Source organism: Leptinotarsa decemlineata, unplaced genomic scaffold (assembly GCF_025532065.1).
Source record: "Leptinotarsa decemlineata unplaced genomic scaffold, Ldec_3_MD MMD2_tig00000008_RagTag_RagTag, whole genome shotgun sequence".
NCBI lineage: Eukaryota > Metazoa > Arthropoda > Insecta > Coleoptera > Chrysomelidae > Leptinotarsa > Leptinotarsa decemlineata.
The window spans coordinates 6,987,719-7,015,525 of NW_027412537.1; the positions used below are offsets into that span (position 1 = coordinate 6,987,719).

The 27,807-nt window shown below is 34.1% G+C and overlaps 1 protein-coding gene across 10 annotated transcripts in view; it reads left to right on the forward strand.

The window, feature by feature from the left end:
• Positions 1-27,807, forward strand: part of tai (basic helix-loop-helix family member taiman) — a 503,475-nt gene that overhangs the window by 386,303 nt on the left and 89,365 nt on the right. The window contains exon 1 of one of the 10 annotated variants that reach the window (XM_023164762.2): positions 14,665-14,813. The exons of 8 other annotated variants lie outside the window; for them this stretch is intronic. Coding sequence is in view for 1 of the 2 variants with exons in the window: in XM_074170930.1 (XP_074027031.1) it covers positions 16,173-16,180 (8 nt within the window). In the remaining variant the exon portion in view is untranslated. Of the gene's footprint in view, positions 1-14,664; positions 14,814-16,157; positions 16,181-27,807 lie in introns of those variants that run through there. One more of the 10 variants, XM_074170930.1, reaches the window with a different exon arrangement.

The window sequence follows — 27,807 nt, forward strand, 5'->3', positions numbered from 1 at the left end:
ATTTCTTTTTGGTAAATCAGTTTGTCTAAATACACTTTTTGCCATTTTCTGTTGGCAATATTCATTTTTATTTTTATGCATTTTGGAATAACACTTCTTCTACTTGTTTGCTCATTTTCTGAAATGTTACAATTGTTGAGAATGCCAAAAATTGTTGGTAGGTAACATTTCATTCATTAGCTGTATAAATCTCCAAAGAAGTATAAGTACAGAGAAGTTATGCATTTTATAGTTTTTCATAATGATGACAAATTTCAGTCATCGTTACTTCTGTAGATCTGTTGAAATCTGTTGTTGCGTTAACCAACTGTTATAGAGGAAAATTCGAAGTTTATTAGTATTTGTAAAACGTACTGTTGCGTTTTTCCCAGTGGGTATACCAATAATTGACTACACTGATTAATAATCAAACTCAACTTCATTTTACTTTTAATAAATCGAAACATTTCAACTTAAACTTCAACTATCATTCTGTCTATCGCCTCATTAGATCGCTCTGCGTACCGCACTGTAACTTGCACTTGACTGTCCAGATGGGCGAGTGGTTGGCGCTTATATTTTGCAATCAAAGGAAGTAGAAAATTCTTCAGAATTCTATCGAAGTTGGTGGAATATTCGCCGGGAATTCCATCGATTCGGTGCGAACAGTCGCGAATTGTCGGTCGAGCTACCAGTGGCGGACGGCGTTATTTTCTTTAAGGAATGATTTACAACAGTACTAATGAAAGTGTGTGTCTTATCCTATATTTTCATGATAATTTTTTGAACTATCCCTTGATTATCGAAAATTTTATTTAACCAAAAAATTACGTTATCGCCATCAGATAGTGTCGAATCATCTGAATTTGTCATATCTTTGTCATACGCAACCTTTTTCATTTCATTTATACTCGTAGACCTTATCAAGAATGCTAAAGGCAGCATCACTAGTGTTTTTTGTCTTGGGAGTCAAATTTTTTAAAAGCTGACCGTTTTTTTTTTTGTTTTGAATGATACTCTGCGTTTTACCAGTGTTCTTGTGATTTTTGGTAGGGTAACATTGATAACTGTCATTGGAACCTTCTTTGTGAAGAGTTGTTAATAAAGTGCTCCATCTGAAAATTGTAGAAACTAGTTGATTTCTTTGTTTTATTCACCGTAGGTCTTATTATTTTATATTTTGTGGATGACCACTTTTAGATCAGATCTGTCGCATGTTGAAATCTGCTTTTCCGTTAAGCTTGTGCGAGCTAAGGAATAAAGAGGTCTTACCTTTTTACGTGTGATTCCTAACACGTGAATGAAGGAATGAAGACTTTGTAGCGAACTGCATTTACCTTTTCATTATTAGTCGGGCCAGTTTTCGAAAGAACTGTTTGATTATCTCCATAATTTTATGATATATAAATAGAGTGAATAGTTTTTTCATCCATTTCATTTCTCAATAATTTCGATAATAGTATTATATTCAGTTTGCCTAAATTTTTCTGCTTATCATGTCCTCGATATTCAGACTGAAATATTCCACATATTTCAGACCTAACTTGGGTAAGGTCATGGCAGTCATCTGCAAAGGAGTAATGTCTGAAACCAACCGAAGATGTGCGAATTTGAACTTCCTGCTGACGAAGTTGGCAAGTTGGTATCTACAACAGGTAAACATGTTGAAAGTAGTTATTTCATGAAGTCATTGTTTTTGGATCTCGAAATTTAAAACGATTATGGGCCTACTCATTTAACATTTGAAATTGAATTGGATTAACTTAATTCTTGCGTCATGTACAGAAAAATAGGGAGAGAAAGCCAAAAATTTTGTTTGTAATGGAAATGAAAAACTATGAATGCTGTTTATACAGGGCTATTCAAATTCGTTTCTGTACATGGGGATCTCGTAAACGATAAGAGAGTGTCGGTTAAATTGTGGCAAAGTTGCGTAATTTAGATACCTATTCAGTGATGTAAAAAAAATCCAATATAGCTCTTTTGGCGATATACAGGAAAAACCAAAAAATCCCAGATTATTTTTTTGCCTATATCTCTTTTATTCGCCGACCTATTGAAAATCTGTCCACATTTTGCTATTGGCACTTGATGTGGGCTTTCAAAATATGTCCATGAATTTTTTATACAGGGTGTGATCTAACTTGGGCCACCCCCATCTTTGAATTTTTAAATACGGACCTGTATTTTTTGTTGCATTTTGTGTATCGTCAGCGTTCATTTCATACTGAGAAATTGAATTGAATTTTATATTTCAGGATGTTTGGGTAATATTCGATTATAATTGTGTGAATTATTCACTTTTGAATAACGGACCTGGAAATTGGTTGACTGAGTTGAATAAAAAAAAACATAATCGCAACTTTCACGTCTCCCTATGTACCGTAGAGTTTTTCGGGAGTTTTTTTTTTCATTATTAGGTACCTATTCTCATTTTTTTTGTTGCTCTCAGCGTTTTCTACAATGAACTTCGATTAGGAAAACCTTTTATGATTATCTGAAACATATCTACATCAAAAATACATTATATGTGTTTTAATAAGAAGAAAAAGAAATGATAGCAAAAATAACATCCGAAACGAACACTATAATTGTAATGAAAATTGAAATGAAGTAATTTATATACACAAAAAAATTAATGGTGCAATAACTGTTGGAATTGGAGTCCTTCCATTTCGACACATTTTTGAACTCGGTTTTTCAAATTATTTATTGTCCTTAACACATTCATTTGCTGAATTGTTGCGAAATCATTCTAAATCCTCAATCTCGAGTCTTCCACATTTTCTATATCTCTGCCAGCGCAAATCATATTTTTCAATGTCCCCCAGAGACAATAGTCCAAAATAGTAAGATCTGGTGATCTTGCAGGCCATTATATTGGCCCAGTATTTGACTCGAAATGGAAGGACTCCCATTCGAACATTTATTGCGATATTTATTTTTTTTGTGTATATAAATTACTTCATTTCAATTTTAATTACAATTATAGTATTGGTTTTGGATGTTATTATTGCTATCATTTCTTTTTTTGCTCATCAAAACACATATAATATATTTTTGTTGTAGATATGTTTCAGATAATCATAAAAGGTTTTCTTATTCGAAGTTCATTGTAGAAAACGCTCAGAGCAATGGAAATATGAAAAAATATGAATAGGTGCCTAAAAACTTTGCCACAATTCAACCTAGACTCGTATCTCCTAACTTTTACGAGATCCCCATGTACAGAAACGAATTTGAATAGCCCTGTATAAAATTCATACAATGGGATATGTGTTATCACTCTCACCAAGATCTGAGCTCGTAAAATACTCATTTCAACAAAACTTTGTGTAAAGTGTTATTAAATGGCTGTATATTCGAAGAGGTTATCTTGAATACTGACACTGAACAGATTAAACGCGTAGGAAATATCATCATCAGTTATCATTGAAAATGTATCTGTTATGCTTCATTCACTCTAACACCAACAGTGTTTGCTTTCTTGAACGAATATACACGACTTTTACAGTTTGCCTTCATATTCCCTTTCGATATCTATAACACTTATTTTTTAGAGAGAACTTTCCATTTATTGAATAGTTATCAAGCTCTAATTGGCGGAATTAATTAATCAATTCAGGGCGAGGTGGATTAATTATCGATCAAAACATCGTCTTCTTTACATGTCAAGTCCTATTTTCACACAGCAGTTTTTTTATCGTGTCTATTTTTTCTGGCATACTGGCGTTTCTATATTGGGTATTTTCCTTATTGTGACCGTGGTTTTAATCATTTCGACGGACAGTCCTGCATGATATTTTTATGGCTGTAGAATATAAACTAGTCAGACGAGTTTCCTCGATGAGATCGACTTGGGTGAGTTTCAATTTGTTGTTGCAACACACAGTCCTTTAAAATATGTCTACGCAACTATAAGAAAGTGAAGGAAGCCATTGAAGGTGTTTTATGATATTTCAAGTGTGAGCTTTTCAGTGAATTTGAAGGAGTATTCTTGAGGAGGGATTTGTTTTTGAATAAAATACCGTCTCCATCGAATAACTTTTTTCGAGATCAATTGCCCTAACACCAAACTGATATTTTTGCACTCGACGCGCGTTTCGCCAACAAAGTTAGCATCCTCAGGAGAAGAAAATTGATACCTAGTCTAGTCTGGTTAATCCTTATATACTAAAATTTGTTACCTGAGGTTGTTTACCTGAAGTCCAATATGGAATTTCTCGGTAATTAACTACCTGCAAGTTCTTAGTAATTATTCTCTTCCTAACAGAAGATTAAAAAGCGGGCTGGGTCCCTTATCGCCATTCATGCTGCATTTTGCTATTTCTAGACTCTCACATGCATCGAGTAGCCTGGTGTCATGCACATGCTTAATCAGTTTCGGATTATTTTCACCAATTCTGTGGTCCTTGTCTAGAGCATGTTGGGCGACACTGGATTTTTCTATCCTTCCGTATTTCATGTGTGCACAATGCTCCTTGAAGCGAATTTTAATCGCTCGTCGGCTCTGGCCGATGTATTTGCTGTTGCAATCTTAACAACTGATTTCGTAAATCCCCGACCTTTCTGTGTTTTCTAGTCTATCTTTTGGATTACCAAGAAGCTGTTGCAATTTATAAGAAGTTTTATATGCAACTTTCATATTTACTTTATCGAATATCTATTGAAGTCCTCTCGTGTATTGGGGTTCATATGGGATCACTATAAACTTGTTATTACTCTTAACCTTCTTTATCATTATATCTCGCATTTTATAGAAAGCGAGAAAAACAATCGGAAAAATCGTACTCAAAAAGTTGTTGTGGAAGGAGTTGTATCGGATGCTCTATCGGAAACGGAAGGAGTGCCACAAGGATATATCCTTGGGTCCTTGCTCTTTAGCTTATACATCTGCGATTTTTATCAGTTTGCGACACGCAGTGATATATTAATAAGGATCTTCAAGCCATCTTTGACATTTGCAGCCCATAAGCTCATGCTAAATCCTCCTAATAAATCTGGGATAATAATGTTTGGACCCAAGAAAAACAGAGAGCTCACCAACTCCACTTTTCAAGTCCGCATCGAAAATGAAATAGTTTCCCTCCGTGACCGAGATGATTGTGGTTTGATCCAGAACTTCGCTTCACTGAACATGTCGGCTATTTGAACCAGACTTTTTATAACATCCTCAGGCAGCTGTTTTCAAATAGTGATTTGCTTGACACAAATTTGAAAATGAGACTATGCGATTCGCTGATCTTCGTCTAAAGCGTATTCAGAATAGCTGTTTACGTTTCTCGTTTGGTATCCGGAAATATGATCATATATCTTCAGCCACGAAAGAACCAGGATGGTTAAAAGTTGAGAGATTTGGAACACTGCATCTACTCATCAACACACATAAAATTTTGATATTTCGTCAACCTAATTACTTACTGAGGAGGCTTAGACATTCTTAACAATAAATAGTTTAACCACAAGGAACAGTTCAATTTTAGTCATCCCTAAAAACAAATCTTCCATCGTCACCCGTTGCTTCTTGTTTAATGCACCTGAACATTATAATCAACTACCCCGTGAGTTTATATCTTATACAATAAAAAACTTGAAAAAAAGACTGAAGACCTACTTAACTGTCTAGTCTTGTCCGTTCTCGACCTTGGCATTACAAAAAGGAATGTTCTACAGTGTAGCGGTTCCATGAATTTTCTGATCTTGTCATGACGTAAGTGTTAACTCGACTTCTTTGTTATTGTTTAATTATTGCTATTTCCAGGTTGAGTTGAAAAACAGCCTAGGCTGATACTCCGGCTTTCCAACTTTATATTGGAAGTTGTTTTTCCCTCTTTTTCTTTGTTTTAATTGTACTTTCAAGGTGAATAAAGACAAAAGAAGTCATTACATAAATACGCCAATAAAACTTGTTTAAAGATGGAATTGATATACAAAAAGTGGCTATAAAATTTCACTTACAGAAAAAACATTCAATTTTCAGGTGTGCATAGAAGTTTCAGGTCAAAACACTTGTCTTCAACTCCTCATCCACCATTTTTGTGGATAACTTTGGAAGATGTACTTCTTTGCGTAGAACTTATTTTGAATTCAATTGCATTATTTGCATTTTTTGTATAAAGATGAAAACGTAGAGTCGAAATTTTTATTTTCAAAAATTTTCGTTTGTGGCCGGCGCCTTCGCCATTGTAACATTTCTGACAATTTGTTCAATGTCCCAACACAACCATCATTTGTTTTACTTGTGCCTTTAAGAAGTCACCAATATGAGACTTTGTTTCCCAAAGCCACAGAACCACTTATTATTCATTAAAATAAGGACATCGGAAAGGGATTTCTTTCTTACAAAGAATAATGACATACAATTTCGTAAACTGTAAACTGGAACTGTATTAATATAATAATTTCAATAACAGTAATTATATCCAGTTTTGTCATTTTTGATACTTTTGATTCAATACTTAGTGGTACTTGGTGGAGCTTCCGGTATTCCTAACCTAACCTTTTTGTTGTCATTATTTCAGAAAATGATTTGTGTTTATTACTTTCTCTTAGGGTACCAAGGGGGAATGAAATTACTGTAAAATTTTGTAATTGTCAAAGTAACGGCAGTACATTATATTTTAGAAAGTATAAATGTGACACGTTTTTGATAAAATGTTGTTCAAAAGGCAAATTTTTCTAATTTTTCGATAGCATTACTCAGGTTACATAACTAATTTTCATTGAGTTCATTCTTTTTGTATTTTTTGTGATTCAGTCACAACTATGAAATTTTATTACTATTAATTCAAATAAAAATTGTTGCTTTCAAATCGACAGATAATTAATTTTTATTACTAACAACTAAACAGTGTGTTCGTATTTTTCTGGTCGAAATGGCCTATATTGGCCCACTTTGCAATTTTCGTCTATATAGTCATTAAAAGTGTACATCCTGTACATCGTCTGGAAAATTTAATGAAGGAAATGAGATTACCAGTTAAAAACTATTACATTTTTTGCACACTTTTCCGTTGAAGCCAAAGGTTTAAATTGGTTTAGTGAAGCCAGAATTGCTGTTCAATTCTCTGTTCAACTTTCGTGGCTCATATTTCATTTGTTGTAGTAGCATCGACACGCTGCCAGCAAAAACCTCGCGAACTTCTTAACATTGTTTGGAGTAGTATCGCTTGAAACACGGAAAGCAATAGCGTTCCGTAATGTAGGTCACTTTTAATCGATATATTGAAGTTTACCGAGGAAAATTAACAAAGTAGTTTGTTTTCAGTTTCGAAATTATAGTTGTTGAGCTCACGAAACAATTGGCTTTTCTTATTATCATATAATTGAAACAAAATATCTTCATACGTTTTTAAGAGTCTAATAGGCGCAGATTTTTTTAAGTATATATGAAATGTATGCAAATATGAGGTTTTTTATTACATTTCCTAAAGATGTTTTTCAATTTGAATTGAAGGGGTTATATTTTTAGGAGTGATTAATTTTTGGGAAAGAAAGTTTTTGGCTTTCTACTACTCCTTCTTGATGCAAAGAAGTAACTTTGCATGATCTACACATCCATCCATGTATAGAGTTACTTATTTTCCAATTGATTACTTCCTCCCTTTCTTTGAAAGATTCTCTCATCCTTTTTTGTATCAAGAAGGAGTAGTAGAAAGCCAAAAACTTTCTTTTCCAAAAATGTTTTTCAATATTTTTCAATTTTGTTAGCAAGAATCGATTATTATTTGAAGTGGGTTCTGGGGCACGAATCCTCTATTTTTTCTTGTATTTCACCGGTCTTCATTCAATGTATTAATTGATTTTTAGATATCTCACTGACCCACTGGTTTTAAAAATATTTGAATATAATATAATATATCCACATATTCCTTCGAGTAATACTTAACGTTACAACCGGCTTTCCCAAATCGAATATCTAATTTTCTTTCAAAGTTCGGAATTACCTTCCTGAGCTGCTTTCAAAAATCTATCAAGGGTGGACAAAAATACGGAAACTACAATTTAAAGAGTAATGAATGAATAATGAATATGAAATGAAGTTGTGTATTGTATTTGTATATTGTTCTTTTTCATTGAATTTGTTAACGTTAACTAATATGTAAAATAGATAATGTTCAGAAGTCCCCATAAACAGCTTCGACTTTAATGAGTTTTTTAAAATGCTTGTTTTTTATATTGTTTTGAATCAGAAACCTCATAATGGAAACAGGCATTTATATTTATATATAAGACATTCAGTTTTGAGGTTTTTTTTGATAAAATTCTTCATATATTAATCAGTATCACAATATTGATTCTGATAAATATACTGATGATGAAATTAAAGTATCTGAAGGAAATCGTTTATAGTAATTTATACTTCAGTAACTTCAATCGAGTATTTGAGGAATACGAAGAAATGCTTCTGAAGAAAAATGTTGTTAAAATAGCTGCAGGTTGCTTCATTATCTTTGATTTCAAGTACGCATCTTGGTAGTTATACCTTTTTGCAAACCCCATTATCCTTCAGGAGAGATAAGATCATTATTTTGTATTGTTGAACTTGCAAGTAAATATTTTTAATATGTTATTTTGCTACTTCCTCTGTCGACGGTAATGAGGTGAGTTGTTTAGTGTTTTCAGAGATATACCAAATTGACAATTTAATCCTGAATGATGAACTCAGCACGTAGGTACTCAACACGAATTAAATGTGATGATTGTAATTGTAAATGGATCAAGATCTTCAGATGATGTGGTGCTGCAGGTATTTCCGGGTTTTCCTGCAGCTGAAAAAGCAAATGCGCCACTGGAATCAATGAAGTCGCCCCGGAGCGCCAATTAATTTTTATTGTTGTATTTATTTTATTTTTAATATAGTTTGAAATTTAAAAAAAAAAATCACAATGGTTTTATGATTCAGGAACAAATTGTCAATTCGAAAAATCTCTAAAGCAGTTCAGGCTCCTGATCTTTGAAGCTAATGCTACAAAATGTTTGTATCGGGATTCATTCAAGTTTATGTCAGTTTTAGCACCATATGTCTTTATTGAAAATTATTCCTCACTTTGTTCTTCAACCGTGAAAGTATGAGTTTGAATCGTAACTCCTGATCTTTACTGAAAATTTTAATAAAATATTTTTTTTTTCGAAGTGAAAGGAGGATTTAGTCACTTTCAGTGAATGCATGAACGAAGAAGAGACGAATGATTGTAATATTTGAATATCCCACTAATAGGTATTGTTGAATGCATTATACGGTATTATTTTTGAGAGGTTTGAAAATTCATTTCTTCAGCAACAAGTGCTGAGGCCATCAATACCACTAACATATCAGTATCATTTGCTACAATTACATCATCTAGAGTTGATTGTACAATTAAATGATCCATATTTTTTTCTACTTGATCCTATCAATATTTTTTCGCACATTTTTTTCAGAGAAGACTAATAAACCTATTATCATTTTGCTGCTTCTGAGAAATTTCTCTTCAGTTGTATGTAGAAGCAAATATTCTTCAAATATATGATCAATTGGAGTATAGGATTTATATACAATTTCTCTCAGATGCTTGAGTTCCTTCATTATTATTTCCATCATAAACAACTTTAACGTTGGTGCCATAGTTATTACAGTAATATCTGACGTACTGTTGTTATACTATGTCAAAGTTATTTGGTGAGTTCGTTGGCAGTGGGGTGTATGTTTCGCCTACAACTGCGGTATGTATTGTTAAAGGAGGACGAAGTGTTCTAGACACCCAGAACATGTCGATGCCTTCGACAATGTCTGCTGTGACAATAATAAATCCTAAAGTTTTCAGATTTCAAATAATATACCAGAATTAGAAAAAAAAACATCAAGATCAGAGCTGCTTGTAAAGATTCCTGAGGATGTAAAAACTGCAAAAAAAACATAGAAATTGAATTCAGTATTGTCAACGTTTCAGTGAAGGTACATCAACAAAAAACCCAGTCGAACGTTTTCATTGTTTTCTGAAAATGCTTCTGAAAATGGCCTAACCTTCTAGGTTTGTTAGCAGATTCAGGTTTTTGATAACTGAGAAGCCCTCGTTCGTGATCCCATTTCAGGGTTAGATTAGGTCCAAAGTGAGTGAGTCTATTCGACCCTCCACCGCAACCCGCAAGGGTTTATTGTGCCTCACACCTATTCACACTCGACCAAATGAACCTAGCTTCTTAACGAAGCCGATTACTTTGCATGGTGAGTGGTCTTCCAGGTCAGTTGGTAAGAGTACGGCTCTGCCGAACTCTAAAAACCTGAGTCGGTCTCCAGTGGGGCAGGCACAAAGTATGTGCTCTGCTGTTTCATCATTTCCCAAACAGAGTCGACACACACTGTCTTCCGACAATCCGAATCTCTGCATATGATAATTCAAATCACAGTGACCTGTAAGAAGGCCTATTAGACATCGTAGTTCATCCCTACTCTAGTCCAACAACTGTTTAGTAACAAGCTTCGAAGGGTTAATAAACGACTTGGAGTGAGCCAATCCTGGAAGATTCTGCCAGAAGTCCATAAATCTTCTTGCCATCTAGATGTTCAATTTTTGTTTGGCAAAGCCTAAAGCGATGCCAATGATAGGTTCTGATCCGATGAAGCTGCTTGCAGCACCCTACTTTGCAAGGCAGTCAGCAGCCTCATTGCCTTCCAGACCAGAGACAATCTGTTGAGTCTTTCTATCGAGGAGAGTCGTTTTTGGCAATTTGCTACCAATTTGTTTCTCGGTAGGAGCCAAGAACTTCCAACGCCGCTTGGCTTGTGTATAGGTTACATTGTTCCAATCTCTCCGCACACAATTCAATAACCTAAATTTCCGCTTTTAATACAGTCGCATAGGTTCCTAGGCAGGTTGATATATCTGTCTTAGGTCTGCGACTGAAAACACCTGCACCAGAACTGGAAGGTGGTTTTGGTCCATCTGTGAACCAACAACTCTCTGCTCTCAATATTTCCTTTTTCCGGAGGATCCAGTCCTCTGTATTCGGGAACAGTACTTTATTAGTGGTTGACAGTTGGAGACACTTTTCTTCTGTCGAGGGCATCAAGCAGACTATCCATTAGAAGCGACCACAGAAGAGTGGATAATACCCCACCTTGAGGTCAGCCTCTGTTGATCCTGAACCTAATGGCCTCGCCTAGAAGAGTCGTAGTTGCAGTTCTGTTTACCAGCATGGCATAGATGCAGCCAGTTATGGTCGATTCTTTACCTTTCCTAGCCAGAGACGATCCTATAGATTTAGGTAGTGCATTGTCAAATGCTCCTTCAATATCGAGAAATATAGAAACCGCAATCTCCTTGTTGTGAAGAGATTAGGAGATTTTGTCAACAAGGTTGTTAGTTATTATTAAATGTGTCCATTTGTCGGTTTGATAAGCATACTGTTGGTTAATCAGGGGGAATGTATATATTGCCACCCTCCTGATGTGTCCGTCCAGTATCCTCTCAAGTCATTTCAATAGGAAGGCTGATTGATCATACCGATTTAGGGTGTGGGTCTTCCCGACCCACTTTAGGTATATAATACCCTTGCTGCCAACCAACTGGGTGGTATATAGTTCCACGCAGGGAGGTCAGTTGGAGATCTTTAATTGACATTCATGTCCTCTTTGGTTACTTTATGGTTCATAAAAGGTCCCCTCGAGTAGAGGTCCATTACGGCAGAACCCCCCCATTTCTGTACTAGATTTTCTATGACGAGAGATGGCGCTGTATTTCGAAGGTCTATTAGTTGAACGGATGTGTATCGGATACACACAACTCATAATGTCATTCAGAAATAAAACCATAACGAGTGATCTTGTTATTCGCGTATACAGCGGAAGCTGACATTCTATAGCTTAATTTGCAAAAAGCAGGCGGTAATTCAAGTAGTGAGAGAATGAACGAAAAATTGTGAAGGTGTTCTATGTAACAATGGCTTTATAAAAATCATGATCCATCGGAGATCAGTACCTAGGTACTAATATATGGTACTTAGTTTTACATAATTTGAAATTGAATCCGTGCGAAACATTCAACCAGTACAGATGAAGAAAACACGAGAAATCGAAATAATCAGAGACATGAACTTCCGTAGAATATCGGACAGCTGCGATGAAATTCAGGAGCCATTTTGTGGTGCCATCAGCGCTGTTCGCGTTGCCACATTACCATAATAAGCAAGTTGAAACCGGCAGTCTCGAAACGCTTAATGAATTAAACCGTAGAAAAATACACGTTATCTCGAAATATAATACCGCCATTTATATTAATTTAATTGTGTGCTCCTCGAAGAAAAGGGACAGAACATATTAATTAAGTTTAATATGTTTGGAGAGCATTGTATTTATTTGCCGCGGAACGAATTGAGCATTGCTGGGTTACCGCGTCATTAAAAGGCATTAGATAGACATTGAATGTTTGTCGGTCGATGAAATATGAAAGTAAAATCAGGAGAGCATCTTGTTCTGGTATTGAAAATGGGAGCCTTTCGGAGCCTTCAGAATTTAACCGTCGGCCGATTGAAAGTGAGATAAGTACCGACTGATATTATTTTGTGGAGTATAGTGAAGAAAATTCTCATGTTAATATTCTAGAGACTGCTAGAGAATGAATTAGTCGTAAAATGATTGCCGATCATTACATTACCATGGTTTGAGGAGTCCAATAGTTGCAAGTTTTCAGCGCTTGGAAGAATCTCTCTTTCCAGCTGACCAGAAAGATTTTTCAGCAAAGTAGTCGGCTGCGCTACAAAACGGATTTGTCCGAGTTTGAATACATGTGAGCGAGAATAAAACCTCGTGGGTTGTGGTTGAGCGTCGAATTTGGACCTACCTTCCTATGATTCTTGTCTTTAATAGTAGTGCAAAATCTAAGATATCGTTAAGTTGCTCCGAAATCGGTGCGAGTAGTTGATCAGTTGTATATGCTTTAAATTCATTTGAAAACACTGGCTGGTGATATTCAGTACTTACTTACGGAAAGTAAGACTGACTCAGCATCAGCTTCAATCTTCCTCTGATATAAAAAGTCTGTCAAGGTTCCTTTTGATATTTAGGTACTTCTCCAGTCAGGCTGTGGTTTTATAGCTTATACAAAATTGGTAAGGTGTATACCCCTTTCTAATTGGAAATGTTTCAAGTTTTTCAGAGGTTGCCTTCACTTTTTCCTTCGATACCTTGGTACCAATTTGACACCCTACAATTTGATGGAATCAGCGAATTGAGGAGTGACAAAATGTCGAGTTCTGCCTCATTTACCTTCTAGTGGAAACTACCGCCTGGTTTTTTTCTAACACATTTCATTTAGTCACCCAAACTAAAATTTCCTCTTGTTTTTTAAAGAAAGACAGTATTTTGCTTGGCTGGAGGTAAAGAAGGTATTAGTTAGCCCTGTTGGTCTTGCTGTCAGAAATAATTAAGACTACAAATCTGCAATCATTATTGTATAAATATTGAGTTTTTCAGAGTGAAGAAAAATCTGTTTAAACCGTTCCGTACGGAATAATAATATAAAGTACAGTACGATGAATGGACCTTTACACCTGAGTCAGTATATTACATTATATTTGGTTCTATACTTTGACTTCAATATCTGTTAGTTTAAATATGTCAGGAATCAGAACATTAGACAACTATTTCCAATTTCAGGTTAAAATATATAATTACAAAAAAAATGTACGTACTGTGAAACGAAATATCCACATTATTAGTTGTGGTTATGTTATGTGGTTATGAGTTATTTGTTAACAATAAACAATACTGAACTGTTAATACGTCATCAACTGTTGATATAGCTATCTTTTTCGATGTACCGAGTGTAAGCTATCATCCGAACAAGAGCTCTCGAGGATTGAATGCAAACATTTACTGTTTTGTCTTCGTTCACGACAAAAAACATGCTGAAAGTATGTGTTTTATAGCGTCACGTATTGATAACTTATGTATAATGACTCATTGTCTCAAGTGTACTACACACTTTCATAACCTTTTCTATTTCTGTAATGCAATTCTAAAAAGTTTCTGTTTTTCAATCGGAACCTAGACTAGCTCAGATGAAATTAATTATCAGTAACTCCAAAACCTTTATTCACTACTTTTTCACACGTCAGATCCTGTCAAGAGCATCCAAACACCAATGTGAATTCAAATCCAATGTGAATCATCACTTTAGCACAGGCACCGCTCTTAGAACGCCTTAAGGATTTTCCTGTAATGTCCTTAAAAAAATAGATTTTTTTTTAAACGACCTTTCGTCTGAATTTTCATACCGTAGTTAGGAAACACCCGTTATCTGTTAAAAAAAATCTGTTAGAAATCTGTTTTTCGATTAAAAAAAAATTACACAACAGGTACATAAAATTTTAGCTCCGATGCTTTAAGTTTATAACGATTTAATGATATCTGGCGTTTTAATGAATCCATTAAAAAATATTTAGTATTTGGAGATAAAAAACATTAATTGTTCTGATTTCTCAAACAGATAAAGTTGTTTTTTTCAATAAAGAGTAAATAGTAGAAATTTATGAGTGGTCAGAAAATGGTATTGTATTCGTCGATTTTTTTAATTCCAATGAAATAACTCTGCACAATGGTTTTCCTTATCGGTTTCGTTGTCTTCAATTTACTTTTGAGATATCAAATTAGATTAAGATAAAACCTTCAGTTCAGTTACATTCATCGTTCATGTTGCGAGTCACAAAAACTGTCGCAAGTTGTAGAATTCAGTGAAGTCTGCTGGACCCCCACTGGGATTCTTTAATGTGATTATTTGGATTATTTCGCCTGTTGCTTGGTTGGTTGTCTAAGAGTGAATCTCATTCGTAATATGTGCGTCTTTTTGTATTGGGTGAGTCAAGTTTCTTTACTTGCTAACTGTTATTAGTTCTAATGGACAAAATTACCGGGCATCTATAGAATATATGAGCAATACGAGTATACATTAATTTTGAAAACTATTGGAATATTCTAATTTTACTTATGATGCACTGTTTGGAACCTTTGGTGTAGTAATGAATATTACTGGAATTTTTTCCCAACACCAAATCGTTATTTCTAACACCTCGACACGTGTTTCGATCACCAAGTGATCATCTTCAAAGAGGAAGATTTAAACTTTTTTTTAATCTACATCTTTGAAGCTGATCGCAACACCAAATCGTTATTTTTAACACCTCTTCACTTGTTTCGATCACAAGATTAAAAAAAAAAGTTTTAATCTTCCTCTTTGAAGATGATCACTTGGTGATCGAAACACGTGTCGAGGTGTTAAAAATAACGATTTGGTGTTGGGAAAAAACTCCAGTAATATTCAGGAATATTCTAACTTTATTCCTTTGTCATAAATACAATATCTGAGCTGAAGTTCCATTACTTTTTTGAGATTGACAAATCTTAACAGCAAAATGATAAATAAACATCAATATATATGATAAAACCTTTCCTAATCATGTTTCATGCATACATTGAACAAGAGATTTTTAATGACAAATTGGAAGTAGCTAAACTTCTTTCTATTTTATTTATGGAAGGAAAAATTGTGATATCGAAAACTACCGCCATATAACCATACTCACAATTTTCTGGAAACTTGGTTTCAAAAAGCCATTCTTTACAATAGATTCTCTCAAAAAAAAGTTGGTACTATTTTTGATAGATTCATCAAAAAACATGAATATTATACGATGAAATAAGTCTCACTATCTCTTTTCGAATTTTATTCAACAAATGAAAATCAATGTTTTATATTGATCACCTGATATATTACACTAGAGAGGATTGAATACGGAGTTCGATAAGGATCAGTTTTAGACCTTCTCTTCTTATTCGTAATACATAGGGAATAATAAGGGAAACGTGACGAATTTCAATTTGTACTAAATACAATCATATATGAAAACATGCACTTGAGAGGTTAATGAATGACCTTGACCTATTTCATGTTTCAAAATATGAATAAACTAGCGATCCTTCCCGGCTTCGCATATGTGCAAAGCTGATGCTAAATACAAATTCACTCATGGAAAATTCAAGAGCATGGAGAAACAGTGATTAAAAGATAATTTTGTTTTATGAATGCCCCTTTTCCCCCGGCTGGCGCCCCAATTGGAATATTCAAAAATCCCTTCTTTGTGCGCATCTAAGACCTAAGAAGCACCTACACACCAAATTTTAGCTTCCTAGGACTTACCAGGACGGAGAAACAGACATGAATGGGTGAGTGACTTTCCCATTTATAAGAACAGATTAAAAACTATATTCCAAATCCGCTGTTATTTTGTAAAAGTTGTACTGTTAAGTCGAAGCAACCTATAAAATTCAATAATATCACTCTCCGCTCGCGAAAAATCATGATTTTCGACTTTATTTTCACGAGTAATGACCATGTTGAATAATATACTATTCTCTAATTTTTACAGAGAATGAAGAGTACATTTTTCTGCATATTGTAATGTACCCAGAACCTGAGTATATATTGTTTGTAGCGACAATAAATTTCAATGCATAAATTATCAGTTATCTCCTTGTAGTGAGTGAACTTGTTTTCTATATTTTGCCAGGAAAACATTTAAATATTCGTAGCTTGTAAAGTGTCTGATTTGAAGATAAAAAAATGAGTTTAGAAATTCTGCATTTGTTCTAATATACCTTCCACAATCGGAAGGCAAACTCTTTCAGATTTTTTCTCATTACACTTCACTTGTATCTTCCACACCACACGGTGAACTCCACAAAATTTGAAAATATCTTAATGATTTTCAGTTCTTCAAGTGTAACATTTATAAATAAACGATTTTATTGATTGTTATTTATTTAATGATACTAAAAACTTGAAACACTTGAACTAATATACGTCAATAACAGTTCACTCAACCATTGCACACCGCATTTCTATTGGCTTGCCACCGCCAGAATTTTTGCCAGGGCCGCACCTACCTAATCGCCTCATTCTCGAAATATTTTCCGATAGTTCAGAACCGCATAGTATAATGTTTTTTCTCTCGAACCCTACATGGCCTTTTTATCGCAAGAACACAGTATGTTCTACCTTTTCAAATTCCATCCGAAGGTGACGATGGAGGGGATCATGTAGCTATGACATATTTTTGGGTAATTTTTTCGAATTAAATTTATTTTTTCCAAAGTTTCAGTAATTCCTCTTCTATTTTCACATTCATGGCTGTTTTGTTGAATAAAGTTGAATTGTTAATTAACAATTTACAAAACTGCGATACGTGTTTCATATTATACAATAGCTTTGCCAAGAATTTTTTTGAAAATCTCCCAATAAAGTGTTATTTGAATATGTTACATTGGATTGTTATCAAATATCGACCAGTTGAATTACTCTTTGTGACAGTTACCTGTTTCACCTGTAGAATTTTATTGGTAAACAAACTCTCGAAATCAAAACCCAGTAGATGTGTATTTAATTTTTCCAGAATTCTGAGCAAAGTTCTGCCAAGTTCACTTTTCATGAAGATGTGTATTTCAGAAGTTTCTTTCAGATACAAACTGGAAGAAACATTCCCTTCGTAATAACTACTTCCACATGAACATTGGATGATACGAAAAAAAGTCTTATCGATACAATTACATTCATAAAAACATTACACGAAATTAGTTTTTCCCATTTAACTTGTACTCAAAACGTTCGTTGAAAAATTGAAACCGTTGTTTCGATTGGACTTTTTTCTTACATGTCAATAGTTCGTGTAAGTAGTTGTTGCACGGCATCTTGGACATATTTCTTTGTTTCTTCTAAAATTCCCCACAATTTTTTGTGTAAATACGAAGAAGTAGAAATCCAAATTGTTTTCTCATAAAACTAATCTCTCCTTAAAAATATATCCCTTTTAATTTATAATGGTTATAATATTATAAAAAATTTTAGAATAAATGTTAATCATAGTAAATTGTGAAGTACATGAAATTCAATATGAATAATATTCGATCCATTGCATTGATGGAATTACGAGTATGGAATAACATGATACGGAAAATAATTCATAGTTAATTCTTGGAAATTTATGAAATTTCGCACACCTCAAATACTAGTTAATATGCCGATTATGAAATTCTCACGAATTTATTGAATATATTAGTTTACTTTCTATGCATAACAATGTTTCAATAAGGAATGATGACATCTATATCCGTGGTCCATTACAATTTTTTGTTAGATTACACAACACAACAAAAACATATTTTTTGAATGTTTCCTACACTAAATTATTCAATTTCTACTAATTTTGGGGTGATAAAAACGAAAATAACAATGAAAAATTTTTATTAGCTCTGGTTTTTGAGATACACAGTACTTAATCTTAAAGAGTAGTTATACTATACGTGAAAAGTGAAAGTACATAAAACAATATTGTTATGTTTCTTTTAGAATATTTTAAGTACAAAATTAATAAAAAAAACATTATTCTTAGTGTTTTGACAAATAAAAGAAGTTTGTACCACCAAATTTCAATTAAGTCCATCCGATTCATTGTAAGATCGCTGTCGTTTAGCTTGTCTTTTATAAAACACTTCTGGAGCATCCCTACACACAGACCAGCAGTAGTCTGCAAGCATTGCTTCATTCCAACGGCCCTGATATCTCTGTTCCATTAAGGCAATGTCTTGATGGAATCTTTCTCCATGTTCGTCACTCACAGCTCCACAGTTTTGTGGGAAGAAATTAAGATGAGAGTGAAGAAAATGAATTTTTAAGGACATGTTGCATCCAAGTTGGTGGTAAGCTTGAAGAAGCTCTTCCAATGCTGTGAAGTTATCATCTCTTTTGTTACCTAAAAACCCATGTACAACCCCCTTAAAGGCTTCCCAGGCTCTTTTTTCATTTCCTGTTAAAATCATGTCAAAAGCAGGATCATTTACGATTTCACGGATTTGAGGCCCAATAAGGATGCCTTCCTTGACTTTAGCATCACTCAACCTGGGAAACTTTGCTCTCAAGTACTTAAAAGCTTGTCCTTCCTGGTCCATGGCCTTCACAAAGTTTTTCATTAGTCCCAACTTAATATGTAATGGGGGAAGGAGAACATCCTTAGGATCTACAAGAGGCTCGTAAACTACATTTTTCTCATTAGGGTTTAGGTCTCGTGTAGGCCAGTTCATTTTTTTATAGTGAGATTTTCTATCCCGACTGTCCCACAGACACAAAAAACAACAGTACTTGGTGAACCCTAATTGCATTCCTAGGAGTATAGCAATGACTTTCAGATCACCACAGATGTGCCACTTGTGTTGTTCATATTTGATTGATTGGAGAAGTGTTTTCATATTTATATACGTTTCCTTCATGTGAACTGCATGACCTATAGGAATAGAGGGTAGCTGATTTCCATTATGCAGAAGTACAGCTTTTAAGCTTAGTTTTGAAGAGTCTATAAACAGTCTCCATTCAGATGGAGTGTGATCCAAATTCAAGCAGTCCATCAAACCATTAACATCAGAACAAACTACGAGGTTTTCTTTTTTCTCAAAAAAAGGAAGCAAATCTTTTTGACGCTGTCTGTACTGAGATATTTTCACATCATGTTTTAGAAGATTCCACTGTTGTAGTCTTGACCCTAACAGCTCAGCCTTTTCCTTAGACGAAGATCTCTTATAAGGTCACTCAACTCTGCTTGACTAATTCTGTGCGGATCACTAGACCTATCGCTTACCTCAAAATCAGGGTCATAGGATGTAGAAGGATGGGTTGCTCCTTCTAAACAGTCTTCATCACCTTCCTCTAAAATTTCATAGTTTTGGGGTGGAGAAGGGACTGGCAAATTGTCTGAGTGTGGTACAGGCCGAAGAGCAGATGGGAGATTAGGGTATTTAACCGTTCCTCTTTTCTTCATAGATAAACCTTGCTTAATGGGAGGAGTTAAGCAGAAATAACAGTCGTCTGTATGATTGGTAGGCTCACGCCAAACCATAGGTACTGCAAAAGCCATTGCCCGGTTTTTATTTTTCAGCCACTCTCGCAATATGACGGAACAAGAATTACAACATATATGAGGAGCCCATGATTTATCTTGGTCCCCAACTTTCACACCAAAATAATGTTCATAGGCTGTCTTAACGATAGGTGTCATTTTACGTTTCTGAGCCTTAAATGTTATTTCACCACATATATAGCAAAAGCTATCGACAGAATTCACACACTTTCGAGGCATTTCAGATCAGCACTTAAATTAATTTAAAAATCAACTTCACACGATAATTTCAATAGCAACCACGTGCGTACAATTGACAAACGCACATAGGTTATGTTTACTACTTAAGAACAGCTGATGAGAGGGGTGTTATGTAAACAAACATGTGTACCAACTGTTGGTGATGAAATATTTCATTTGTTGAAAACTCAATATACATATATATAATATAATGATACTATATCTTGAAAACAAGAGCTAATATATAATTTTTATGGTCACTTTCGGTTTTAACACGTGGAAATACATTAAAATCATCTAATTTCAACCCCGAAACAAAAACTTTGTTGTGTTGTGTTATGGAAGGTAGAAAGTCTCCAACAAGGGCAATAACAGCTCCAATTGCCTCCACAAAAGATGAAGATTTCTTCAAGTCATGTGGTAGTCAAGTGAATCAAAAACCATCAATACAGGATAGTAAAGAAAATCAGATGAAATGTTTTTCAAAAATATGCTTTCATTAAAAATCATTCAATAATGAGAAATGCCAATTATTGATTCCTCTGTTTATGAGTTCCATAATCTAGATAAAGGAATTGGAAGAAGGAAAAAACTGTGGGAATCTTTCGAAGAATCGAAGTGAGTTTAACATGAACTTTTAACAAAGGTGGACACAAATTGGAAGAAAAAACACATTCGAAACAACTACTTTTTAATATATGTACATTCAATCACATGAAAATCACTTTATCCTATTCAGTTTGTACTCCAAAACATTCGTCATGGAATTGAAACAGATATCATTCACAGGAACGACACACGACGTAATAGATGAAAGATTTAAACAGCTAAATGAATGACTTATGTACCGGGTCTGATAAATTTACTAGTTAATACCATATAAAACCTCCCACATAAAAATAATGATTAGACAAAAATATATACAACGTCGCCCATGCCATACAAAGAAACTGCTGACGTTCGGTAACTATTTAGTTTTTATGACATTCGAATTGACATTGTATACAGTCTTCATGGAAATCTACCGTCCTAAAGATATACTTCTTGAATAATTTCAACTCCTCATCTTTCCTATGGCTGAGATCAAATCGAATAACGTATGAATGGTTTTAGGTACTGTCATTGTGACAAAAGCAGATTTGTCTCTTCCGAGGACATTAAGTCGTAATAAAATGCGTGGGTTTTCGTCTTTAAAAGCATACTATTTGTATCAAGTTAATTTTGAACTTGATCGTTTCCTTCTTTTTTTTTAATGCTTTCTTAATTTTTCATATAAAGATGGAGAAGTAGAAGGTAAAAAAGTGTTTTTCATAAAAAATTGTATCCCCTAAAATACCCCCTTTTTAAATTTTTGGACGGAGAGCTTCCAGCCAGAATGTGATTACTGGTAATTCTCTGTTCGAAATTGGCTTTGGCGATTTCACATTACAAACTGGTCAAAACAATAATTGAATTTGATATCTAGTAATGTAGTATTTCGCAGAAATTCAATTTATAAATTCCTCACCTGGACCCTGGATTTCAGATAGGAGCAAGCTTTGCAAAAGGAAAGTTCTTAGAGCAAGCCGAAGAATAGCAAAAAGTATTTTCCACATTCGAGCATATTGTATTAATTGTTATTATCCCACATTGTCTCTGTGATAGAGGTATGATATGATTTACATATAACATATTATTTACAGAAAACATCTTAGTGAATTATGCCAGTTAGGTCCTCCATTAGTTATCAACTCGACCTATTTATTTTAATGTAAATCTATTTTTTCCTATTCCAGTATCATGATTTAGAACAATATGCATCATTATGATATGCAGGATACCCATATTTATTTATATCTACTAAAAGTGTTCCTGAGCACTAGCATACTTGATTGTCGCCCTGTATTGTGCGTACGTACATAAACAGACTTTGAACGGTTCTGGTTCCGCTTAAAGTTGCCGAGGTAACAATTTTAAAGAGAAAGTCTCATTCGAAAATGATTGTTCTTGTATTTTGTAATTTTTTTTCAACACACTTGAATTATAATGATGCCATCTCGGTAATACTCCTACTTTCGATTATCTAGTCGATTTAAAATTCTGCGCCAGTGGCAAATGAATTCCGATACGATGCATACAAATTGTTGTTAGATGAAGGAAAAATCTTTATGACACGACAGAATTGTGTATTATGAATTTTAGTTTTATACATTAATTCTACAGTGTTTTCCAAAAGTATTGGATTGATTAATTGTTAAATTTCCGTTTGAGCTTGTAATTTTTTTCAACCTGCTTTCCTTCACCCTTGAGAAGAATAAACATAAGCTGAAAAATTCTAGAGGAAATGTTTTCTTAGGATACGACAAATAAATGACGAAGATATATCAACTGAATACTTATGATGTAGTACAGGGAACCGTTTTGGGTCCTCTGCTTTTCACATTAGGGACTGAACTAGTTCCTGAAGAACGAAGAAACAAGAGTTTAGCTGATAACACCGCTATTATCCATGAAAGAACAACATAGGATACTTAAAGCTTAAAAGTTTATGAAGGTAGTTCAAAATCTTATTCATCCACTCATCACACACGGGAACTATTAAAATTGGGTAAACTGACGACAATATTGAGGATACGAAACTGAAAAAATAATAATATTCAGGGGTAGGATTCGGTAGGATTCACGCCTACCATAAATTGATAGTTTGAAAACTTTTTTGGATTTACTTCATCTGAAAACGGTATAGTTCATTCACTTCTGGAGAGTTTACGTGTGAAAACTTGATGTTTCGCAGAAATGGAACATAATGTGTTTGACACTCTCTTTGACAATCTCCTATCGAACATTTTTTGAACGGGTCCCAGTTATTTGATATCAAACAAATGGACTAATGACCCACACATTGGTCAGTACAGCTGCAGTTACTCTGTTAGTAAACTATTAAACAAACTACCGACATACATTGAAGAAATTGCCTTTTATTATGTATTCAAAAATATATTTTTGAGCATGAATGTTTATGCTGGAGTTTCCTAAATATGGTGATTTTCTTCTGGCAAGTAAATTTAATAACTTACCTGCTAGTTTTCTCCAGAAAAATATTGAAATATGTTGTTGAAGTATGTATTGAAAAATAGGGCTACATTCTTTTTACTTCAAGTATAACTAATAATTTGATATATTTTATAATCATTTTCACTTGTAATTAATATTGTCATTTTTCAAAGTGAATTTAAGTTATTATTAAAATATTAAAAATGAGCAGGCGTTTTCGAAACTGTCACAGTAATATCATGGAAACTACTGCAAATTGTTTATTATCCAAGTCAAACATAATTCAGTGGGTTTATTATTTTTTTCACAATTCAAGAAACTGAAATACCTGAAGTTTTAATGGGTTTTGAATTAGAATTTGAACGCATGAAGAAGTTTGTATTTTGTTGAATGGCCCAGTTAAACCGCCCAACTTTTGACCGATAAGTTCCGAGTTCAAATCCACCTTAACCAGATTTTTTTTTTCGCGAGAATTTATTCAATTGAAAAGGGATTCTGTGATGAAAACGCAAAACATCCCCAAAAATATGTTTGTAGGTTGGTATAGTGGGTATCAGGCTTCGACCAGACGCTGAATGTTGAACAGAACACGAATTAAATTATTTTCCACTTTAGCATTATATACAGAAGATCCTGATGATATATATCACAAAATTTGGATACAGAGCGCTTCCACATTCTGCACCTTCAGTTCGAGATTTTTTCCATAAAGTTGTTCCTAGTCGATGGATTGAATAGCCAGTAAGATAACCAGATTTAATCACGTGTGACTATTTTCTTTGTGGTTATTCATAAAGTTTGGTTTGTTCTGATTGACTCGAAAATGCTAAGATGTCGATGGAAAATATTAGTCAAAAAATCCGCACAAGCGATTTTCCAGTATTATTTTCTGCAATTCACATGAATTTTGTTGTTTTATCTTCTGGTTTCGACAACTTTATTTTTTGTTGTTTACACTGCAAGAAAACTGGTTGGAACTGAAGTTCAAACGTTTCCATAAGTTTTATATTTTTTTTTCTTTTTCTGGATTTGCACATATTTCAACCGATTCAAACCTCTTGGAAATCGCCTTTTCCGAGCATTTTCCTGAAGTATTTTATTCGCTAATTTTATAGATTTTTGTCGGTTATATTTATAAAGCACTGTATATTTTATGTGGCGGAGCAGTTAAAACTAACAATAGGCAAAGCTTAACCAACTTTTTTGAAAGCGAACAAAGAAACTGCAGTGATTTTATGGTATTCTTTTGTTCCGCTTGAGATTGTTGTTACAAAGCCATTTATTATTATTCGGTTGTTAACCATGTTGGAATTGACCTTCTCCTAAATCGAGTAGTGTCGCAAATTCATATCGCGGAAAATTGAAATCCGCCTGAGACTTTTTTGCTGTTAAAACAGAGAGGAGACTATTTCGACATGAAAAATTTCGTCAAGGTATAAAAATGCGATATCTTTTTTCCAAACTCTTTTTAGATGCTTAGGTTTGTGTAATTTGACGAGCTCTAATAACAGTAGCTACGATGATGATAATAATACTTTTTTTTATAGGGAAAAGATTGTACCTTATAGGTAGTTTTATTAAGATATTATGTCAATGTTGTATTGACGTCATCTGACCCAGACGACGAGTTTGTATTTCCTTAGTTTTTTTAGTATCTACCAACCTACTTCAAGTTTTGCAGTTACACTTGCTGCGCTCATGTCATATTTCATTCATTACGATGGCTGAAACTAAAAAAAGATTTTACAATGATCTATTGATAAGTACATTTATTGATGAATTTTCAAAATTCTTTCACTGATTTCATTGATTTGTTTTATATTTCATGTTTAATCAGTTTGATCTGGCATTACCAACATCGTGGAACATCTTCATTACTTTGACATTTTCCAGAATAAATATATATTATTCATGTAACGTCGGGAGTACCGCAAGGGTCTCATTGTGCACCTCTTCTGTTAAACATCTTTGTTAGTGACATTACACAATGTTCTGGAAATTCAAACTGTCCAATATTCGCAGATGATCATGAAAGTTTTAGACCAATAGAATTATCAAAGTTAATCTGTCACAACATGGTTCAAATAGCTTGACTAGGTGGTGTATGGAAAACAATGTACACATTGTTTTCCAAAGTGAATAGAAAATTTCACACCTTATACTCCCTGAATGGTGATCCACTAACACGTGTCACTTCAATGAAGGATCTAGGAATTATCTTTGACGAGCAATTGCAATTTGTAGATCATAAAAATCATGTTGCTGTTAATATATCAAAGCTACTGGGCTCTATATTAAGAAATTGCAAATTCTTATCATTCAATTCAGTGAGAACGGTATATCTTGCATCAATAGTCTCCCTCTGAGAATATGGCTCGATTATTTGGTCACCATTTTATAAAAATCACTGTGTCAGATTGGAAAGAGTCAAACATGAATTCCTGATTATACAATTCTTTGGAACAGTTTTAACCTAGACTTGTTGAGCAGAATGAGAGAGAATGCTGAGATATTTATGTACAAATGTACGTGCCCCGGGAACTTCTCGAGAGGATTCACTTACATGTGCCAAAGAGAACTCTCAGAAATAATGATCTGTTTCACGTTTCCTTCCATCATACAAACTACGGAATGCACTCTCCTATCAGAGGTATAGGCCTATCACATATGTAGGCCTGTCAAAATTCTTCTTGAAAATTAATTATACACCATATTTTTAATGTATTAAATTTTTAGTATTTTCTTTAATTTTTAAATTGCCTACGAATATTTATAATATTTGATGCTTGTACGTTTATAAAAGGGGTGATCCCGTGCAATAAATAAATATAAAACCCGTCATAGACATTAATTTAAACTGTTAATTAGCCACGCTAGCGAAAATCGAATACAAAAAAGTGCCCTCTCTCGAAGAGTATTGACATGTTCTTTGTTCGAAAATGTTTCTTTGTCTGTATTCCAATGACGACGAAGCACTATAAGTAACATGGATCTACCGCAATAAAGATCATAATATAAGACTGAATACATAAAAGGTGCTTTAAAATCGTCCATAAAACTTGTCGAAAACTCTATATCTAATGCTGCGGCACGTCGCTTTTCAGGCAGAGGCGTTACGTGAATTTTTGCGTAACTCTTTCTCAGTTGAACTGTCTTTATTGTTTGGCACTGATCAAAATAGTTTGTATTTCACGAGTAATAAATGAGTTACTGTTAAATGGTTCGAAGAAAACACGTTTTTTTGTCTTTATCAAAAGCCGCACAGTCATTCCAGCGCCGCTCTAACATTTCAATGCCACTTTTGTGGCAGTTTCAGCAATAACCTCTTCATTCGAGCGACATTTCTTACCCGTGAGCATTTTGAGGTCTGCTAACAGCCAGTAGTCGCTGGGAGCCAAATCTGGCCAATACGGTGGATGTGGAAGCAATTCGAAGTTTATTCGTGTAGTTTTGCCATTGTTTTGATTGAATTGTGACACGGTGCATTATCTTAGTGAAACTAAATTTTGTTTCGCCTTATGCAGTCGTTTCTTTGCAATTTCGGCCTTCAAACGCACCAATAACGATATATAATATTTACTGTTGATCGTATTTCTTCTTCTCTAAATACCGAGGCCATAACCATTCCAGCCGATTGATGTGCTTTCGAGCGCTTTGAACGAGGTTCACCAGTTGCTCTCCACTCGGGTGACGATCGTTTTGATTCCGGAGTCAATTGATGGATCAATGTTTCATCCATTGTCACATATCGATTCAAAAATTCCGGTTTGTCGGTTTGTTATGTTTAAACATGGACAAATTATGTTCAGAATCATCAAGATGTACTTTGAGATATCCTTGATGGAGTCATAGTAATTTATTAGTGGTTAAATGTTCAATAAGATTTTTTGCAATTATATTAACAGTGAAGATCTCGATGGCTCTTATCGCTTATGGTATTGTTGTATTCATCTCTTCTGAAATTCGAGTTTAATTAAAGATGAAGAAATGTCTTGCAGAAACTCGCTAATGGGTCGATTCATATTCAGAGAGAAATATTTCTGCACAGGAAGTTCTTGAAGCTTTTAGACTTTTTCAAAAATGCACAATCAAATTCATTTCAAATTTGCAGAAGCTAATTTATTGGTAGATATTTACTATACAGGGTTTTTCATGATGAGCGTTAATTAGCCGTTTCTGGCAAACTATTCAACGGATCAACCTGAAAATTCCACAGTATGCATAAGTCAATATGACCTACACGCCTAAAATATTTTAGACGAAGCGGCGTTGTCGCTTCTACTATAGAGTAGCGGCTTCTTTGATTTTTCAAATGGAACACCCCGTATATAATATCATATTATGATTCATTATCACTTTGTCAACAAATTCATATACCTATCTATTACCGTTTAGAAGATATAAATTAATTTCGATATTTTTTTTACCAAACATGAACTTTTATAAATGCTGATAATCTTGAACTCTCTTGCACTAAAACGATCAAACTTGAAATGGAGTGGAGTGATACTATGACGATCTTCAGTCCGAGTCATATTTTCATTTGCCTCATACAGGGTCTTCAAAAAATGCAGATTTTGATCTCATGAAAAAATGAGTTGAACTCAATTTTTTCAAATGGAACACCCTGTATAT